The sequence below is a fragment of the Triticum urartu genome, chromosome 6A, assembly GCF_056163025.1.
Source record: "Triticum urartu cultivar PI428250 chromosome 6A, HENAU_Tu73, whole genome shotgun sequence".
Classification (NCBI taxonomy): domain Eukaryota; kingdom Viridiplantae; phylum Streptophyta; class Magnoliopsida; order Poales; family Poaceae; genus Triticum; species Triticum urartu.
In genome coordinates, this window is record NC_141878.1 from 163,607,226 (window position 1) to 163,626,133 (window position 18,908).

The following is an 18,908-nucleotide window of genomic DNA, read 5'->3' on the forward strand; positions in this document are numbered from 1 at the left end:
CTTTGCGTGTAAAAGCATACAAAATATCCGTAGAACTTTTACTAGCATATATATCAGTACAATATTTTTTTATGAATAAGTACAGTACCATATACACTTGCAGGTACAGTGCCATAAACAATATTTTGGTTAGTCTCGCCGGCGATTAGCCCACGGCACTGAGGCGACCTCGGCATGGGTGTCTACACACATGGCGCCATGACGTGCGGGTTGAAGAGCTGCGGCGTGGAGCCTGACGGTGCGTGTGCGTGCGTCTCCTACGAGCCTGGCGGTCTGCGTGTGTGTCTTCCCTCACGGTTGCACGGGACGGGAGGCTTTATCAATCGCTGATAGCTGACGTACGTGGGCCTTGGCTTGTTGAGTCACCGTTGGGTGCAAATAGAGAGTATACATGAGTGCATGCATGCAAGCCAATTACAAACTTGGCTAGTTTTGCATGCATGTATTTATCTCTTATGTCAATTATTTCTCTTAGATCAAAGTGTAAAGCTTTAATCTTTTTGCAGCACTCTATTCTATATGATGAACTCTACAAATAAAGACCAATATTGAATATATTCTCCCACTCATAAATTTTCTAGCAACACATGGGACCTACACGTCATACAGTAGTACTTTGATAGATCAAAGTTATATTTTCTCACATATATACACTTGTATTTATTTGTTTGCCGGTCCACCACGGCTTACATAAATAATTGGGTTTAGTGCGTAAAAATATCATCAAACACTAATCAAAATATGGTACTGTATTGATCATAGATATGCTTGTACAAATTATACGGTGTTTTGTACAGCTTTTACATGTACAAATCAGATTACATAGGAAGGAAATATTGAAGCATACATATACATGTGCATCATCCATTGAACATCCCAAAAACATGGGTGATTGCTTTTTTTACTACATCCAAAATAGTTACACAATGCACTAGGGGCAAGATGGTCTTTTCACCTCACACTTAACACCATTAGTACCTAAAATGGACAGAAATGTCATATAAGGAACAAAATTTACTTTAGGTGTCAAATAAGGAAGACATTTCTATTTTGGGCCAAATAGGGAAGCAAATTTTAAGAAAGGGCCAAATAAGGAATTCTCTCAACATTGAAAGAAGATCGGCCGCGGTCAAGGGGACATTCGGGTTAATAGTAGCAGCAGGAGCAATGACCGGAGCACCAAGTGTCTCAGTCGCGGCGGGGGGTTGGTTTTGACCATCCCCCGCAACGGGTAGGCCACCTCCCTCATTCCCTAGATCGACCATATCCTCTAAGGTTGTAAAACCTTATATTAGAGCACGAGGCTCTGATATCAATTGAAAGGATCGATACGGTCGACTAGAGGGAGGGGAGGTGAATAGGAGACTATAAATTTTAATCTTTCTTGTGGATTTTAAGGCTTAGCGGATAAAAGAGTTCACTAGATATGCAACTAGGTGAATGCAACCTATATGACAAGAAAGCTCCAAGAAGAAAAGCTAGGCAACAAACTACTTAGCAAGCCAACAAGCATACAACAACAAAGAAAGGTGCGGGAAAGGATTAACCACAAGTGAGACGAGGACGCGGATTTTAACCCGAAGTTCACTCTTCCTTGGGGAAGAGCTAATCTCCGTTTGGAGCGGTGCCGGAGCCAAAGCTTGCGGAATGCCACCAAAGGCTCACCGTATTCTCCTTCGAGTCACCCCCAACAGATGAGCCTCGAACCACTTGGGGTTGGTCTTGAAGGCGACCACCACACCTTTACAAACTTCTCCGGAGCACACCACAAGCAAGGAAGCTTCCGGAGGAACCTCTAACCGCCTAGGAGCCCAAGCTCCAAGAGTAATAAGTCAATGGGGAAGAAATGTTGCGGGGAACGCGATTTGGTTTGATCAAGTTGTAGACCGGGTCTTGCTCTCCCAATCCCCAAAGTTTCAACAAGTTTGGGTGGAGGGATTGAGAGTATTGAGCAAAATGGGGTGTAGCAATGATGGAGCTCAACAAGACATTAGGGTTAAGGGTTGGAGGAGAAAGAATGGCCTTTTTATAGTGTTCATGTGAGGGTGGGGATTTCTGCCCGTTGGACCCCGTGCGCACGGGCTAAGTCAGCCCCGTGCGCACGGGGTATCCAGAGACAATCGCACCACCCCGTGTGCATGCGGGTCAAAAGACCCCGTGCGCACGGGGTATCCAGAGACAATCGCACTACCCCGTGCGCACAGGCGGGGTACCCAGAGAGTTACCCAGTACCCCGTGCGCACGGGGTATCTAGAGAGTTACGCAGTACCCCGTGCGCACGGGGTATCCAGAGACAATCGCACCACCCCGTGCGCACGGGGTCAAAAGACCCCGTGCGCACGGGGTCAAAAGACCCCGTGCGCACGGGGTACCCAGAGAGTTACCCAGTACTCCGTGCGCACGGGGTACCCAGTACTTTACTATTGAAACTTTCTAAGTACCACATCACACACACTAGGTTCATATGAGGTGGTTGGAGTGGGAAGGGTAAGAGAGTAAGGCTCGGCAAAGGCATTCCCACACAACATTTGTCCACACAGACCCCTCTTAATAGTGCGGTCTTTCCTACGATTTAAAGCAAACCAAAACTAAACCTTCGAAGCGTCGAAAGACCACGCCTTTGTCCTTTTTGAAATGGGGGGTCGCACATCTTCATCGCGGGCGTTTAGAACCAATAACTTGAGATAAACTTTAGCAACCGATATTAGTTCAACTAACCACATTATCATCACACCAAAATAGCTTAAGTGCCATTAGCACTTTCAACGTATCCACAAGGAGGGGAAGGAGTTGCACATCGACTAATAGGTAGTTGGCGTGAACAACAGACTAAGTTGCACATATCACTGGTAGGGAAAGTGGGGAAGGGTGTCCAAGATTGAAAAACTACATATCCACTGGTAGGGAGGAGCGTTTGCACATCGACTACTGGTAGTTGGCCCGGGCAGTAGACTAGTTGCACAATAGGTTGCCATGGTTTTTAGATTACAACCTCATAGAAAGTTGGATCATGCAGCTCTATAAATTAGTTTTGAAAAAGTTACATCATTCAGTATTAAAGTTGCACAATGCAGTACTAAAGTTGCACCATATAGCATCAAAGTTGGCATCAATTTTTTTGTCGAAACATACTCATGTGGGATCTAGTTTCAAAGATCTCGTCGCGAAGAATCCAACAACGAAGACAGGTCTGAATTTTGACACGCGGTTTAAAAGATATGACTTTTTAAAAATTTGAGAACCCAAAATAAACGAATATGGATCTATTTTCCCCTTCCGATATGACCGGTCTGATTTACATCTAAAGCAGATGACCACATGTACTAGCAGACTAGAAAAAAACACACATGCATGTGACATAGCAGCCGCTCGTTCTCTCCAACGAACGCGTGCACTTTTAAGATTTTAGGAAGAAAGAAATATGTCAACTTAACTTAGACACACACTCCGCAGCCCGGCCCAACCCAGCTAAAGAACCAGTCACTACTTTGGTTCTCACCAGGTGGGACCCGCTTGTCGGTCAGTAGACACGAGCGGAGCACCGAGCAGGCGCGCAGCACATCATCTGTCACACCGGCGGCGGCGGCATGGGGATGGGCGGTCGAGGTGTGGTTGGCGACAGGTGGTCGCAGCGCGTCCTCTGGATGTGCGCCATCGGCAGCGCCGTGAGTAAGCACCTGAACCAAACCCTAAACTATGGCGCTCCCTTACATTCCGTCTCCGCGTCCTCATGGTTGTTCCGTGCCGCGATCCGATCTGATGGTTGCCGCTCTGCAGGCCTGTACTTCGTGGCGGTGGAGAGGCAGGCGCAGAACCGCGCGCGGGCGGTGTCCGAGGGCTTTAAGGGCCTGGACGGCGCAGGCGGAGGTGGCAGCCGTGGCGGGGAGGACGTGTGACTTTGGCGGCGCCGAGGTGAAAGGGCGTGTAGGCATGTGCCTTTCTGCTCGAAGCCTGAGACAAGTTAGAGTTTGCTTATCTGCTGCTTGTTCACAAGATTCACAGAATCGTTGCAATAAGAATGTACTGCTAATTGCTCCCTGTGTTGCTGTATGTCAATGTTTGGGGGCAAGAATTGTTATCTGACGACATGATGCTTTTTTGTGTGAAATGTGAGTTGGAAAATTCAGATTATGCTTCATTTCGTAACTGTGGCTCATAAGTTTATCGAGCTTGTTGGGTTGCAACTTAAGAATTAGAACTTAGTCTAAGAAAAACAATGGAGAATATAAGCAAATGAGAAATTTTCGTTTAGGTAATTCATAGATATAGGCTCGAGTTCCTGTATTTTCCATACTGTTTTACTCTGTTTTACATTTCTCTAAAATGAGCCACTGTCTTTTAGGATTTTTGTGTGTGTATTCCTCGGTTGGGAAACCAAAAGGTAAACCAGGAGATGATCAACTTAAAATGAACATAATGGCCGCTCAGTGAGCACTACATTCTTTTCGTGCCTTAGTACCAATACTTGCTGCACCTCACTAATTGACTACTTTTGATCCTGATGGGCACTGGGTGACAGACTCTAGTAATACTGATGAGGTCTATCAAATATGGAATAGTCCACCAACCCATCATACGCTGATTTCTGGCAGTTTTTTCTTCTTCCCTGCTTCTCTTTTACCCTTACTGAATGATAAGCTACTGCAAGTAGGGTTTGCATGCTTGAATCCTTTTCTGTCTACATTGTAGAGTTCTAGCAGGGAGTAAAATGGAATAATCCAGTGCCAGTGTATTAGATTGTCTCTTATTTATCTATAGTTGGTAATCAACTTAGTGCTGAACTGCTGATTAGATTCATGATTTTTAAGTTTGGTAACTTTTTTGCCCCGTAGAAGATAAGCAGAAAACAGCAATAAATGTTTGCTTAAGTGAAAATTGATCCCAATTCCTGTCCATTGTAGTCAAAGCAGTCCAGCGACTACTTTAAGAATAAGTTCCTGGCAGTTAGTACTTTGGCTAGTGCATCATGGTATCTACTGATTTATTGTATGTGCATGGTGCGGTAATTCTATAAAATTGTTGACACCTCTACATTCTACCAATTTAGAGAATAATGGCGTCTACAGCCTCAATGCATCACTAACTGGAAATGGATATTTAAGTGAGATTTCTGCTATTTATTCTTTTGACAGAACAATGCATGGTTCAGTTTCTGCTATTTATTTAGCAGATAGTTAATGGTTTTGTCTCTTGTACATGCTGTATAGTCAAAGACTTGGCAGTACATAAGGCAAGTAAACACTACCTGACCTTTGACTGCAATTTTTTTAACATGCTGTGATAATCTGTCTGCCATCCACCTCCCCTCCACCAAAAGTAACTCTGTGACTGGTGGTGTCATCTCCATGATTTTCACCATCTTGTTCTAGGGTTTGCAAAATATGCCTTCTGATTGATTTTTCATGTGGCTATTTCTAAGTTGCCTTACTTTATGTAAGTAGAAAGTTGGTTTTTATATAAGTTCCGTACCAATGCGTGGATATTCAGTTAGTAAGACTATAATTATGTGAGCTACGAGGAGTGAAACAATCATGATATTAGTTTGTTGTTTGTTTCTGACCATAACAGAACTAAATCCAATGATAATGCCTAGGATCATTATCTTTTCCAGTATATTCTTGATTACTGAATGCTCATATTTCATAATTTCAATATTCTGAATACATGGATGATTGAATCTCATCATAATAAAATCCCCTACTCAGATAATATCCATCAACATTTGTCTGTTTAATGATTTCTATTTTCCTATATCTGCATATACATTTTATTTCATCAGTTTTTTACATGAAAGCACACACCATCAAGTTGCAGTGCTTTGAACCATCGGCAGGACTCAAAAGCAGATTCATTTTGTTTTGCACTCAAATATGTATTTGTTAGCACATCGTTGTTTCTATTGAACAAATCTAATCGCACCTCTACCCTGAAAGTTTATTGCTCTAACATCTTTGCTTTTCCCTGCGAATTTTCTTAGAATATTAGACACACACAACTCTTGCGTTAGTGACTGAGTTTGGATTGTGCTGAAACTGAACAACATCTTGAAGGATTTTATGGCTGTACATCATTGACTAACGAGAAGGCTTGTAGATGGCTGGCGACAAGGCAAAGTATGATTTGTGTAATCTGCAAAAGCTAGATTTGTAGCTATCTCTTTACTATACCAGGAGTCACACTAAGTACAAAACAAAGGAATGAAGTTAGGTGATTACGAAGTGGCATGATTAGAGAGAGATTTCTCTGTTACTAACATTACCTGCTTCTTTAATTAATTAATTTATTCCATAGTAGTTCAGTTTGATCTATCCGCAAAATGCATAGGAATGTCACATAGCACTTTTCCTTTATTAGCCCCTGTGCTAAGACTTGAACTCTTATTGCCTTTTACTTTATGGGCCCTTTCTGCGATGCCTCAGTTTTTCCATTTTCTTAATAGCAAGTGTTAATTTAAATATATGCTACTCCCTCTGTCCCAAAATATAAGAACATTTTAAACACTACACTAGTGTCAAAAACGTTCTTATATTATGGGACGGAGGGAGTATATTATAGATCTAATGATCAACTTAGGTGCCCACTTCTTGTAGGTATGAAAGCCCGAAAATGTGAGGAATCTTCCATGCACAGAGGCCACTAATGAAAGGGGGTTGCATGATTGTGATGCAAGAACGCATCATTCTTCTCTTGTCATCCATATAATCTTGAAAAGTACTTTTTCACAAGATGCTGGTTTATTCAGATTATTCTACCCTGTATCAGTGTCCAAAGTTTCGTTGACTATCCACATATTTCTAATCCAAAGTATTAGTTTGATAATACCATTTCTTATGCCTTATATTTATTTTTCGTGTTTATTTACTCTTATACCTGACATGAAAATCTATTAGTTTACTGAAGAAACATACTTTTGACTGAGCAATGAAGTTCAGCATGTGTTAGACCCAGTTCACCTTAGTCGATTCCACTTTTATTGTGCACTCTCGCAGGTCACATAATCACAAGATGCCTTGTAATAAAATCCATGATGATATGGTGGTTACGAGCACTCCAGCCTTGCAGATGCAGTTAGTGCTGTTCTTTCCGGCCTTTCCTTTTGCCCCCTTCCTCACTACTGACCCCACAAATTTTAATGTCACAATCAGCTTGATGCAGAGCATCTTTGGCATGATCTTCCTTGCATTGGTCCACCAAATAATCCCCGTTTAAACTCTAAACTTTTTCTGTAAATTATACCTAAGGTGAACATGTAAGACCAGGCAAGGAAAATAATAAATAAAAAGGTGCAAGAATGATTGTGACGTTTATGATGAGGACTGGAAAGTTTAACTAATTAAGAAAAAAGTTAAGGGGGGATAAGGGAATAATCTATGGAACTTATCAACGTTCTAACCGGTTTCTAGTTAGCATCTAAGGGTTTCTGCTTTGGTCACTTGTAGCATTTAGGGTGTGATAACTTATGTGCTTAGTGGTTTGAAAAGAACAAATTGAAGGTGTAAAGCCTACTGCTTTTTCAGGGAATTCGGTGTATCCAGCCCTTTGCCTGTGGACTCCAGGAAAGATAGATTCTGTAGCTTGATTGAGTTCGTAGCCATAGATAGGTCTTCTATTTTCCTGGGACCATTTGAAGCAGATAGTGTAATTTATGATAATTTACATTTTCTATATCTGTTTAGATACATGAAACCTACTGGTAGGGAGGTACTTTAGTAGTCTACCAGCTCATTTATTTATTGCATAAATTCCAACGTGCACCTTTAAGGTTGATGGATGGCCAGACCTTAGCCATGTAGTAGCATATTTTGTTGATTACTGTAGGTGCCGCAAGTTAGTGGTCAAGATTGTAATCTAATCTTGCACAACCGTGTTGTTCCTTGGTGCTCCACCTAAGCCTTAATGTACAATATCTGGCAACTCAGCATAGCTGACTGTTGGTCCAAAAGCCAGTGGAATTTTGTTCGAGGCATGAGGTATCTTAACCTTTTTTCCCTGAATAAAATAATGTGTTTTCTGGGCTACTTTATGAAATGACGAATTGCTTATCTCACTTTTACTGTTATTTGTATTGTTCCTTTCTTCTGTCAGCGTCCTAAATGTTTCGCTGATTTGCACTGCTGATTTCTGTAGGTGTCTATTTAGTAGTACTAGTATTTTGCAATGTTCTCTAGCTTCATCTTACATCCTTCCTTTCTGGAAGGGTTTGCTGAGCTTCTGCCTCTCCGTTGTGTTACCTTGTGATGAAAGAGAGAAAATATAACTATGACGTCCCTCTGCGTTGGAGCCTCTTGTTGGAAAACTGTACTCTCTTTTGGAGAATGATTGAAAATGCATGAGCGGCCAAAATGTTCTAATCTCAGAACTATCCAGACTGTCTTGTGGAAAGCAGGCCGACAATTTCAGGAGAAATAGGCTGTTGATGGGTATTTATTTTATATATTTATCTAGTTGAGAGGACAATAGTTTGTTTCCTTAGCTTCTTCCTGAAGCGCTGTTATAAAAAATGCAAAAGCTGGTTGACTAATTTGTCCTTGCAAAATCATTCAGGCGGTGGCGGCATATTTTTTGTGCTCTTTCTATACGTCTGGGGTGAAAGTTACGGATGCCAATGTCAGGAGACGCATCCTTGGTCCTTATATGTATGTTTGGCGTCATAGTTTTCTTCCATTTTTACCTTCTTGCCCTTCTAAACCTGAACTTGAAACCTTCTAAGTTTTTTTCACGTTACATGAATCACATCCATAAATGTCTTCAGGTTTACTCTTGACATGAGTACGTTTGGTCATTGACGGCCTTTTATTATACTTATTACTAAATACTACAGAGTAGGAGTATATGTTTCTTTTCATCAATTTATTTCTATATTTGTGAGGGAGTTTCCATAACGAAATTGGATGAGCCATTGTACATTGAATTTGCTTTCATTTCGTGATATTTGAATACTAGAAGGGTAAGACTAAAGCTGGCCTACACACAGGGACAGAATAAAAAATGGGGGAGAAGGGAAGGTAGGAGAAAGAACATGGGCATAGATACGCACGGAAAAACATGCACTAATTGCAACACGAAGAGGCAAACAATCGAATCGTTGCCATCTCTACCTGGCCACATTGTACTACCAAAATGCATGGGCTCTCTGTAATACTACCCCCATTTCATTATACAAGGTCACTATGAAATATACATTTGCATCTATATATAAGGCCATCAATAGTAATCGACGCAAAAATTAAAAATTAATGATACTTTCTTGTACTAGCAACTTTAATACTTGCCTGCATGCAGTTATAATGTTACCTAGTTATTTCCTTGCTCAACATGCACTCAGTTTCCTATTCCTTCATTACGTGCATGAGGTGTATTCATTATTCCAGTAACGAAAAGAAAAGTTAGTTTGCAAAACAAATATTAAATTTTACGTTCGTACCTATAATATGAGTTTGTGGTCTTGTATATAAAAATGAAAAGAGTACTGTGTTTATAGATTTGACATGACTTGCACTTGGGAGAATCTTATATCTAATGCTTGTTAAATGTAGACCGGAAATTTAATTGTGTAAGTTTGTTCCTTCACCTTCAATTACACAGCTTCGGGTTGATTCGTCAGATCCATAGTAATTTGGGATTGTACCCTCTGGTTTAGAATGAGTTGTCATTTTAGTTAACAACATAAGTCTTTTAGACTTGGTGAAGCGTATATTTCCGCCGGAGATTGCGAGGGTGCATAACTTGGATTTCATAGCTCTCATGGAGAATGGTAGACCTAACTTTACATCGTAGTTTTTAGATAATATTTCTGGAACTATGGTGTATGCATGGTACTATCTACCTCCTCAGGGGAGATCGGGTGGTATCCTTCTTGGTGTGAATAAGTCTTCGCTTGATGCTTGAAAAATGCAAGTGGGTGACTATGCTGTCAAGTTTCACGTGCGGTCAAAACTTGATCGTTTTGATTGGGCCCTGATTTCCTTGCTGAATTGGTTCATATATGTGGAGACGAGAATTTACCCATGTTAGTTGTGTGTGTGGTGATGGTGGTGGTGGTGGTGGTGGTGGCGGGGGGGGGGGGGGGGGGGGGATGAATTTAATATTATCTGTAGACAGGATGAGAAGAATAATGCAAGCTTTGATGCTCGTTGGCCTTTTATGTTCAATTTTGACTTGAGGGAGATCACTCTCTCAGGTCGTCAATATACTTGAGCCAAAAGTCTCTGAAAGGATCAAAGAGGTCGACTAGCAAAGGGGGTGGGGGCGTTGAATTGGATACTACAAAATTTTAGCTTTACTTTCAATTTTAGGGGATGTGCGGATAAAATAAGTTCTCTAGATATGCAATCTACGGTGCGAACAACCTATATAGCAAACAAGCTAGTATACTAGGTAAGCAAGAGTAACAAGCAAGCTAGCAAGCAAACACAAGTAAAGGTGCGGGAATGGATAAACCACACAAGTCGAAGATGCGAATGCATCCCGAAGTTCACCTTGTCTCCCTTTAAGTCACCCGAGCGGATGAGCCTCAAATGACTCATGGTTGGTCTTAGGTGACCACCAGACCTTTACAAACTTCCCGGAGCAGACCACACGCAAGGAAGCTTTCAGGCTTGACTCCTACCACCCAGGAGTCCCAAATCTTCAAGAGTAACAAGTTTGTATAAACAAGTATGGGGATCACAAATTGGTTTGATGAAAGTGTAGAGCGGGTAATTCTCTTTTAATCCTAAAATTTTGTTGGAGTTTGAGCAAAGGGGTGAAGAGTAAGCATTTAGGGTTGGACAATGATGGAGAAGCTCAAAATGGAGGATTATGGCTGGAGGTGGAAGAAAGGAAAGTATTTATACTCCCCTCACAAACCTGATCGTCGCAACCCCAGATATATCAGAGACCTGGGCTAAAGGGCCTGGAGACCGGGCCCCAACAGAGGCGACACCAACAACACCACAGAGTTACAGGAGTCAAAGATCCTAAAGGCTCGAGGGATCTAGAGAGGAAACCACCACCACCCCGGAGGCTCGGGGTGTCCCGAGACCCATGCTAGAGGTACCCAGGAGCTCCAAGGGTCAGAGACCCCAGAGGCCCGAGGTAACCAGAGGAAAAACCACGGGGCACTGGAGGCCCGAGGCTTGATCCATGGAGGCCCAAGGTGGTTGACACAACATGATATGTAAGGGAGTTTGACCCAATTTCAGATAAGATTGACTGGGGATGAAATGAATATAGGGCATGCATGATCCCCAAACTAATGCAACCACCTCAGTTTGTCTTAATAGTGTGGTTTTCCTATGACTCAAATTAAACCAAAAGAAACCTTTGAGCCTCCCAAAAACTGATTTCTTTTTCTTTCTTTTTCAAATGGTGGTGGTGATGGTCAATGATGACCCACAAGTATAGGGATCAATTGTAGTACTTTCGATAAGTAAGAGCACTGAACCCAACAAGGAGCAAAAGGAAATGATAAGCGGTTTTCAGCAAGGTATTCTTTGCAAGTACTAAAAGTAGCAGTGATAGATAGTTTTGTAGCAAGATAATTCGTAACAAGTAGCAATAGTAACAAAGTTGCAGCAAGGTGGCCCAATTCTTTTTATAGCAAAGGACAAGCCGGAAAGTTCTCTTATATAAAGCAGAGTGCTCTCGAGGACACATGGGAATTGTCGTCTAGTCACGTTCATCATGCTTAGTTGATTCACGTTCGTTACTTGATAATTTGATATGTGGGTGGATCATTACTTGGGTGTTGTTCTTACTTGAATAAGCAACCCACTTATTATTACCCCTCTCGCAAGCATCCGCAACTACGAAAGAAGAATTAAGATAAATCTAACCATAGCATGAAACATATGAATCCAAATCAGCCCCTTACGAAATAATGCATAAACTAGGGTTTAAGATTCCGTCACTCTAGCAACCAATCATCTACTTATTGATCCACAATGCCTTCCCTTAGGCCCAAGTATGGTAAAGTGTCATGTAGTCAACGTTCGCATGACACCACTAAAGGAAGCAACAACATACATATCATCAAAATATCGAACGATACCAACTTCACATGATTACTTATAACAAGACTTCTCGCATGTCCGCAAGAACAAAAGTAAGTACTCACAAATCATATTCATGTTCAAGATCAGAGGGGTATTGAATATGCTTGAGGATCTGAACATTTAATCTTCCACCAAATAAACCAACCAGCATCAACTATAAGATGTAATCAACACTACTAGCAACCCACGGGTACCAATCTGAGGTTTTGGGACAAAGACCGAATACAAGAGATGAACTAGGGTTTGAGATGAGATGGTGATGATGAATATGGTGATGAAGATTAGTCCTCCCATGATGAGAGCATCATTGCTAATGTCGATGGCTTCTATTTCCCCCTCCTAGAGGGAAGTGCCCCGAGCGGAATCGCTCAGTCGGAGAGCAAAAGTGCTCCTACCCAGGTTCCGCCTCAAGACGGCGGCGCTTCCTCCCAAAAGTCTTCTCTTATTATGTTTCTAGGCCAAAACCCTTCATATAGCAGAAGATGGGCACTGGAGGCCAACTGTGGGCCCCAAAAGACATCAGGGCACGCCCAGGGGGGGGCATGTCATGTTGCCTTGTGGGCAACTGGTGGCCCTCCTATGGTATTTCTTTGGTCCAGTGTTTTTATATATTCAATAAAAAATCTATGTGAAGTTTCAGGTCATTTGGAGCTATGTAGAATAGGTATCTCTGTTGTAGCTCTTTTAGGCTCAGAATTCCAGCTGCCGGTAATCTCCCTCTCCATGTAAATCTTGCAAATTAAGAGAGAAAAGGCATTAGAACTACATCATAAAGTGGAATAATGACAAAAAACAATATATATATATATATATATATATATATATATATAAGTAGGAAAACTTGATGCAAAATGGACGTATCAACTCCCCCAAGCTTAGACCTCGCTTGTCCTCAAGCGAAAGCCGAACTCTATAATCATGACCACATGTTTAGAGAGAGAGAGAGAGAGAGGTATCGATAAAAACAAAATGCGGACATGATAGCATCATGATCATTAACATAACAACAAATATTTATCATATAACTTCTCATAAACAAGTAACAATTCATTCGCAACCTTGAAGTACGAAGTATAAACTTTCTTGATAACAAGCAAATTATGTTCTCAGTCATCGAAACAATCACAATTCATCATATTTCCAGGAAGAGTGTATATAAGAGCTAGCTTTTGTTTTAGCAAGTCCACATACTTAACCATCATATAGTCTTCTATGATTCTAACACTCAATGCATATTTTTGGAAACAAACATTTCTGTCAGACACATATGAAGATGGGGGCTTATTGTTTTCGCCTCCCAACTCGTTTACCTCAAGCATAATATCAACAATAATAACTTATGATCACCTACATCCAACTGGATATATATGCCTGGATCTTTCCCCCCCGCATGATGCTTGCCACTTAAGGGATAAATAAGAAAGGAATAGGGATAGTCACTATTGACTCTTGCATAAAAGTAAATACAGAAAAGTAAAAGGTAGGCCCTTCATAGAGGGAAGCAGAGATTGTCATGCGCTTTTTATTTTTTTGGATGTGCAATCTCTTAATGGAAAGGAGCGTCCCTTTATATTACCCCCTGTGATAGCGACCTTTATTATACAGTCTGTTGCTTTTATTTCTTCACCATCACAAGTTCGTACAAAGCTTATTTTCCCTTCCAATAAAAGATCATACATATTTAGGAGCAATTTTTATTGCTTTATGCACCGATGACAACTTACTTGAAGGATCTTATTCAATCCATAGGTAGATATAGTGAACTTTCATGACAAGAAACTGGGTTTAAGGGGTTGTGGATGTACAAGTAGTATCTCTACTTGATACGAAGTGTTTGGCTAGCAAAAGATTCTAAACAAGCACCACATGTTAGAGGATCCATGACAATATAACTTCTGTGTGAATTTAGACAAACATAACTCATTACGTTGTCTTCCTTGTCCAACATCAACTATTTGACCATGTAGAAAATATTTGATGGGGGCTCACAATCATAAAAGATGTCCAAGATAGTATATTTATATGTGAATCTCCTCCCCCTTTAATAATCTTGCATGAATTGCATCCATGGCCAATACTATGTTTGTTAATTTCCAATAAATTTTATCAACCATACTCTTTCTATGTGAAGTTATTACTCCACATGGTATTAGCATATGATCTTTTACTCATTCTTATTACTGAGATTGAAACAAGGAAGTAAAGAAACAAAACTCAAACTAATCTTTATTATGTAACTCTCACACTCGATTACATAGATAAATAGATCACTAAGCAAGCACTCGAAACTAAAGCATACTAAACTTTTATTCTTCTAAGTCACGAAATAACTAGGGATCAAACTAAGGTAGATAACGATGGTAAAAGTGATGGTGATATGATACCGGGGCACCTCCCCTAAGCTTGGAACAAGCGAAGGGTGGTGCCCATACCCGTGTACTCAAGTTTATTTCTTCGATGATGGTGGTGATGAAGTAGTAGGCTTGTCCTCCGTGTTCCAAGGCATAGGCTCTTCATCATAAAAGTATGAACGTGTTTCCGGGGTCCTAAATTTTTTAGCTAAACTCGTACCTTTAAACCTGGCTCCATACTCAAAATTTTGGTTTTGCAAGTCATAAATTTGGGCTTGAAGATGATCAATTCAGTCATTGATCTTGAAGATGACATTCCCAATATCCTTGTTGTCCACCTTGTGCTCACGGATGAATTCCGTGATCATGGAGTTGTTGGCACTGAGTCCTTGCTCTACCATCCCTTGGCACTTGAAGATCTCTTGCTCCAGTGCTTCAAGCTCGGCCTTCTCGCTTCCCTCCTTCTTTGTCCTTGAACGTCCCCAATGTGAAGCACCCCCTCACACATCTCAACGGCTTGAGGGTGTTTCATCACCTCTGGAAGATAGGGGTTGATGACCTTCTCGAGGAACTTGTCCTTGGATGAACTTGGCGGCGCCATAGCGATCTAGATCTGTCAGAAAAATAGCCCGAAACAAGAATAGGGGAGAAACTTGCGATACGGTGGTCAAAACATATAGGAGTACATATAAAGAAATTTTTATCTTGCTAAACAAGTATACGAGAAGAAAACAGAGTCGGTAAGGCGCGTGGGGGTACACAAGGCAACCCGGCATGCCCTATTACCTTATGACCTCCTCGTGGGCCCCCGGCTGGTTCTTATTTTTGTATTTTTTTTATAATATTCCAAAACGGATAGAAATATTTTTCATGGAATTTTTGGAGTCGGTTTACTTACCGTATCACATACCTATTCCTTTTCAGGGTTCTAGAGTGTTCCAGAAGGTCTCTCTTATGTGTTCCTATGCTGTCATAGTTTGAATAATATTAGTTTCAACAAGGGCGTACCTGAGATATAATGTTTAAATCTTTGCGCATTAGCCACTCTCGGATTAGTGCCCTCGACATTATTGATCTTGATAGCTCCGGAGCGAGAAACTTCTTCGACGATATATGAACCTTCCCATTTAGAGAGAAGTTTTCATGCAAAGAATCTGAAACGACAGTTGTACAATAGAACTTGATCACCTACTTTAAATTCATATTTTTGGATTCTTTTGTCATGCCATCTTTTAACTTTTTCTTTAGACAACTTGGTATTTTCATAAGCTTGTGTCATCCATTCATCTAAAGAGCTAATATCAAGTAACCTCTTTTCACTGGCAAGTTTGAAATCATAATTAAGTTGTTTAATTGCCCAATAAGTCTTATGTTCTAACTCAAGAGGTAAATGGCATGCTTTTCCATAGACCATTTTATATGGAGACATACCCATAGGATTTTTATAAGCAGTTTTATAAGCCCATGATGCATCATCAAGTTTCTTAGACCAAATATTTCTGGATCTATTAACAGTCTTTTGCAAAATCAATTTTATTTCTCATTGCTCAATTCAACTTGACTAGTAGACCGAGGATGATAAGGCATGGAATTCTATGGTTAACATCATACTTAGCTAGGAGTTTACAAAATTCACCATGAATAAAATTAAAATGTGAACCACCATCAGTCATTAAGTACCTAGGGACTCCAAACCTCGGGAAGATAACTTCTTTAAGCAATTTAATGGAGGTGTTATGATCAGCACTACTAGGTAATCAACAACAACTAAAATATGAGTGTATCCATTAGAGGAAGGAAAAGTTCCCATATAATCAAAACCCCAGACATCAAATGGTTCAATAACAAGTGAATAATTCATTGCATTTCCCGACGTCTACCAATATTACCAATTCTTTGACATCATCACAAGAAAGGACAAACTTACATGCATCCTTGAAGAGAGTAGGCCAATAAAAACCAGACTGTAGTACCTCGAAATGACACTTCCATAGGATTTGTTCCTATTCATTCTCAGGTACACAACGTCTAATAACACCATCTACTTATTCTTTATATAAATGTGGGTCATCCCAAAACTAATCCCTTAAATCAAAGAAGATTTTTTTGTTTTGTTGGTAGGTATGACTAGGTGGTATATATTTAGCAACAATGTAATTAGCATAGTCTGCATACCAAGGGCTATTAAGACAAGAAGCATTCACAACAGCTAATTGCTCATCAGGAAAACTATCATCAATAGGCAGTGGGTCATCAAGAACATTTTCCATCCTAGACAAATTATCTGCTACATAATTTTCATCTATTTTTCTATCAATAATATGCAAATCAAAATCTTCAAGGAAAAGAACCCACCTAATCATTCTAGGTTTAACATCTTTCTTTTCCATAAGATATTTAATAGCAACATGATAGGTGTGAATAGTAACTTTAGAATCAACAATATAATGTGTGAATTTATCACACACAGACACAACTGCTAAAAATTCTTTCTTAGTAGTAGCATAATTTCTTTGAGAACTATCCAAGGTCTTACTGGCATAATGAATAACATTCAATTTCTTATCAACTCTTTGACCTAGAACATCACCAATAGCATAATCACTAGCATCATGCATAATTTCAAAAGGCAAATTCCAATCAGGTGGTTGAACAATAGGTGCAAAAATTAAGGCTTTATTAAGTATTTCAAAGGCTTCTACGCAATCATCATCAAAAACAAATGGAATGTCTTTTTGAAGGAGATTAGTTAGCAGCCTAGAAATCTTTAATGAATCTTCTATAGAAACCAACATGACCAAGAAAACTTCTTATACCTTTAATATCTTTAGGACATGAAATTTTCGGAATTGCATCAACTTTAGCTTTGTCTACTTCAGTACCTCGTTCAAAAATTTTCTGCCCAAGTACTATACTTCGTTCACCATGAAGTGGAACTTCTTCCAATTCAAGACAAGGTTAGTTTCTTCCACTACTGGAATCAGGGAATTAGCCATCAGCCAATTCTTTGCTACAAAAAACAGACGGCAAAGAACTGGCTGATGGCAAAGATACTATTTGCCACCGGCCAGTTCTTTGTCGTCCGCTAGCGGACGATAAAGAGCTGGGTGGGGTCCAGTGGACGACACTGCTGTAACGGCCCACCACCCCCACCTCTTTGCCGTCTACTAGAGGACGACAAAGAGGTTAATACCTAACAGCTAATAACGGTCCACCCCCATGCCTCCCTCTCTTCTCTCTCTCTCCTCCCCCGACCCAACCACGCTGCGCCCCCGCCGTCCCACCCCCGACCCCCACCGTGCCCCCGCCGCCCACCCCGGCACCCACCGCGCCCCCGCTGCCGCTGACCCCCCGTCGCCCGCCTCTGACCCTCACTGCGCTCCCGCCGCTGCTGACCCCCCGCCGCCCCGCCCCGACCCCCGCCATGTCCCCAACCCCCACCGCGCTCCCGACCCCCACCGCCTCACCCCCGCCCCCCACCGCGCTCCCGCCACCCCTGCCCCCGCTGCCCCAACCCGCCGCCCGCCACCCCGGCCACGATGCTCCTCCCCTGCGAAAGCCGCCGAGCCCCGCCATGAGGAAGGTCGTGGCACCGCCTCCCTCCCCTGCAGTGGACCTCCTCCACCGCCCGCCCCCTCCCCTACAATGAGCTCCTCCTCACCCTCTTTTTTTTTTTTTTTTTTTTTTTCTGTTTTTTAGTTTTAGGTCTATGTTTTGTTTAGATTTAGATTTAGATTTAGTTTTAGGTTTACGTTTAGTTTAGTTTTAGGTTTTGGTTTAGTTCTGAAAAAAGAAGAAGAAAATAAGAATAATTAGAAAAAGAGGAGGAGGAAGAAGAAGAGGGTGCCTTGACGTCGATGGAACCCTTAATGACATATATTTAGGTGGCATACTGTTGTAAACATTTAGTTAGGTTGATGGCAAAAACAATAGTGCTATGTTACTCATCTTTTGATTTAAATGTGTAGTTGTTTCGTCACTGCGAGGGTCTGGTGTGTTCGACGAGCTCTTCCCCTGCGTTCGTGGGTGAGCACAAATGACATCTCCTCCTCCCCCCTTAATTATTTGCTCTGTTCTGGCCTTCGTGCTGATGACACTAGCTAGATAACTACAGTCGCATAACCGGTATGCGTCTCCCGTCCGAAAGGGTTGCATCGATAAATATGCATTCAGTTACATATTTATCACCGTAGCTCATTTGGATTGTCTAGCGATTTCCACAGATAGCCCGAGTATGTGTAGATTGGGTACATTCTCCATGCTCTACCCCATTCCGAGACAAAATTTCGGTAGCGCCTCCCTGTTGTTCCCCGGATGCACATTCTCTCGGCTTTTTGCTGAGACGTGTATTTGGAGAACAGCGGAGAGGTGCTGCCGAAATTTTCTTAGAATGGGGTAGAGCATGGAGAACGTACTCAATCTACACATACTCGGGTGGGATTAGGACCTATCTTTACCTATTTGAGTGTAGGTTGGATGGATGTAATAAAATTGACAAACTAGATTAACTGATGAATATACA

At 41.3% G+C, this 18,908-nt stretch overlaps 1 protein-coding gene across 1 annotated transcript; it reads left to right on the forward strand.

The window, feature by feature from the left end:
• The first annotated feature begins 3,458 nt into the window (after window positions 1-3,458).
• LOC125512175 (HrpN-interacting protein from malus protein) lies at window positions 3,459-4,131 on the forward strand. The gene is made up of 2 exons (XM_048677254.2): window positions 3,459-3,669; window positions 3,778-4,131. Exons 1-2 carry the CDS (start codon window positions 3,588-3,590, stop codon window positions 3,894-3,896), a joined length of 201 nt encoding a protein of 66 aa, XP_048533211.1. The 5' UTR covers window positions 3,459-3,587; the 3' UTR covers window positions 3,897-4,131.
• The last annotated feature ends 14,777 nt before the right edge of the window (window positions 4,132-18,908 follow it).

Bases quoted from the DNA above. Each gene is read 5' to 3' on its own strand.
- LOC125512175 (XM_048677254.2), top strand. From the start codon at position 3,588: ATGGGGATGGGCGGTCGAGGTGTGGTTGGCGACAGGTGGTCGCAGCGC. The intron at 3,670-3,777 runs GTAAGCACCTGA...GCCGCTCTGCAG, and splicing joins CGCCATCGGCAGCGCCGTGA to GCCTGTACTTCGTGGCGGTG.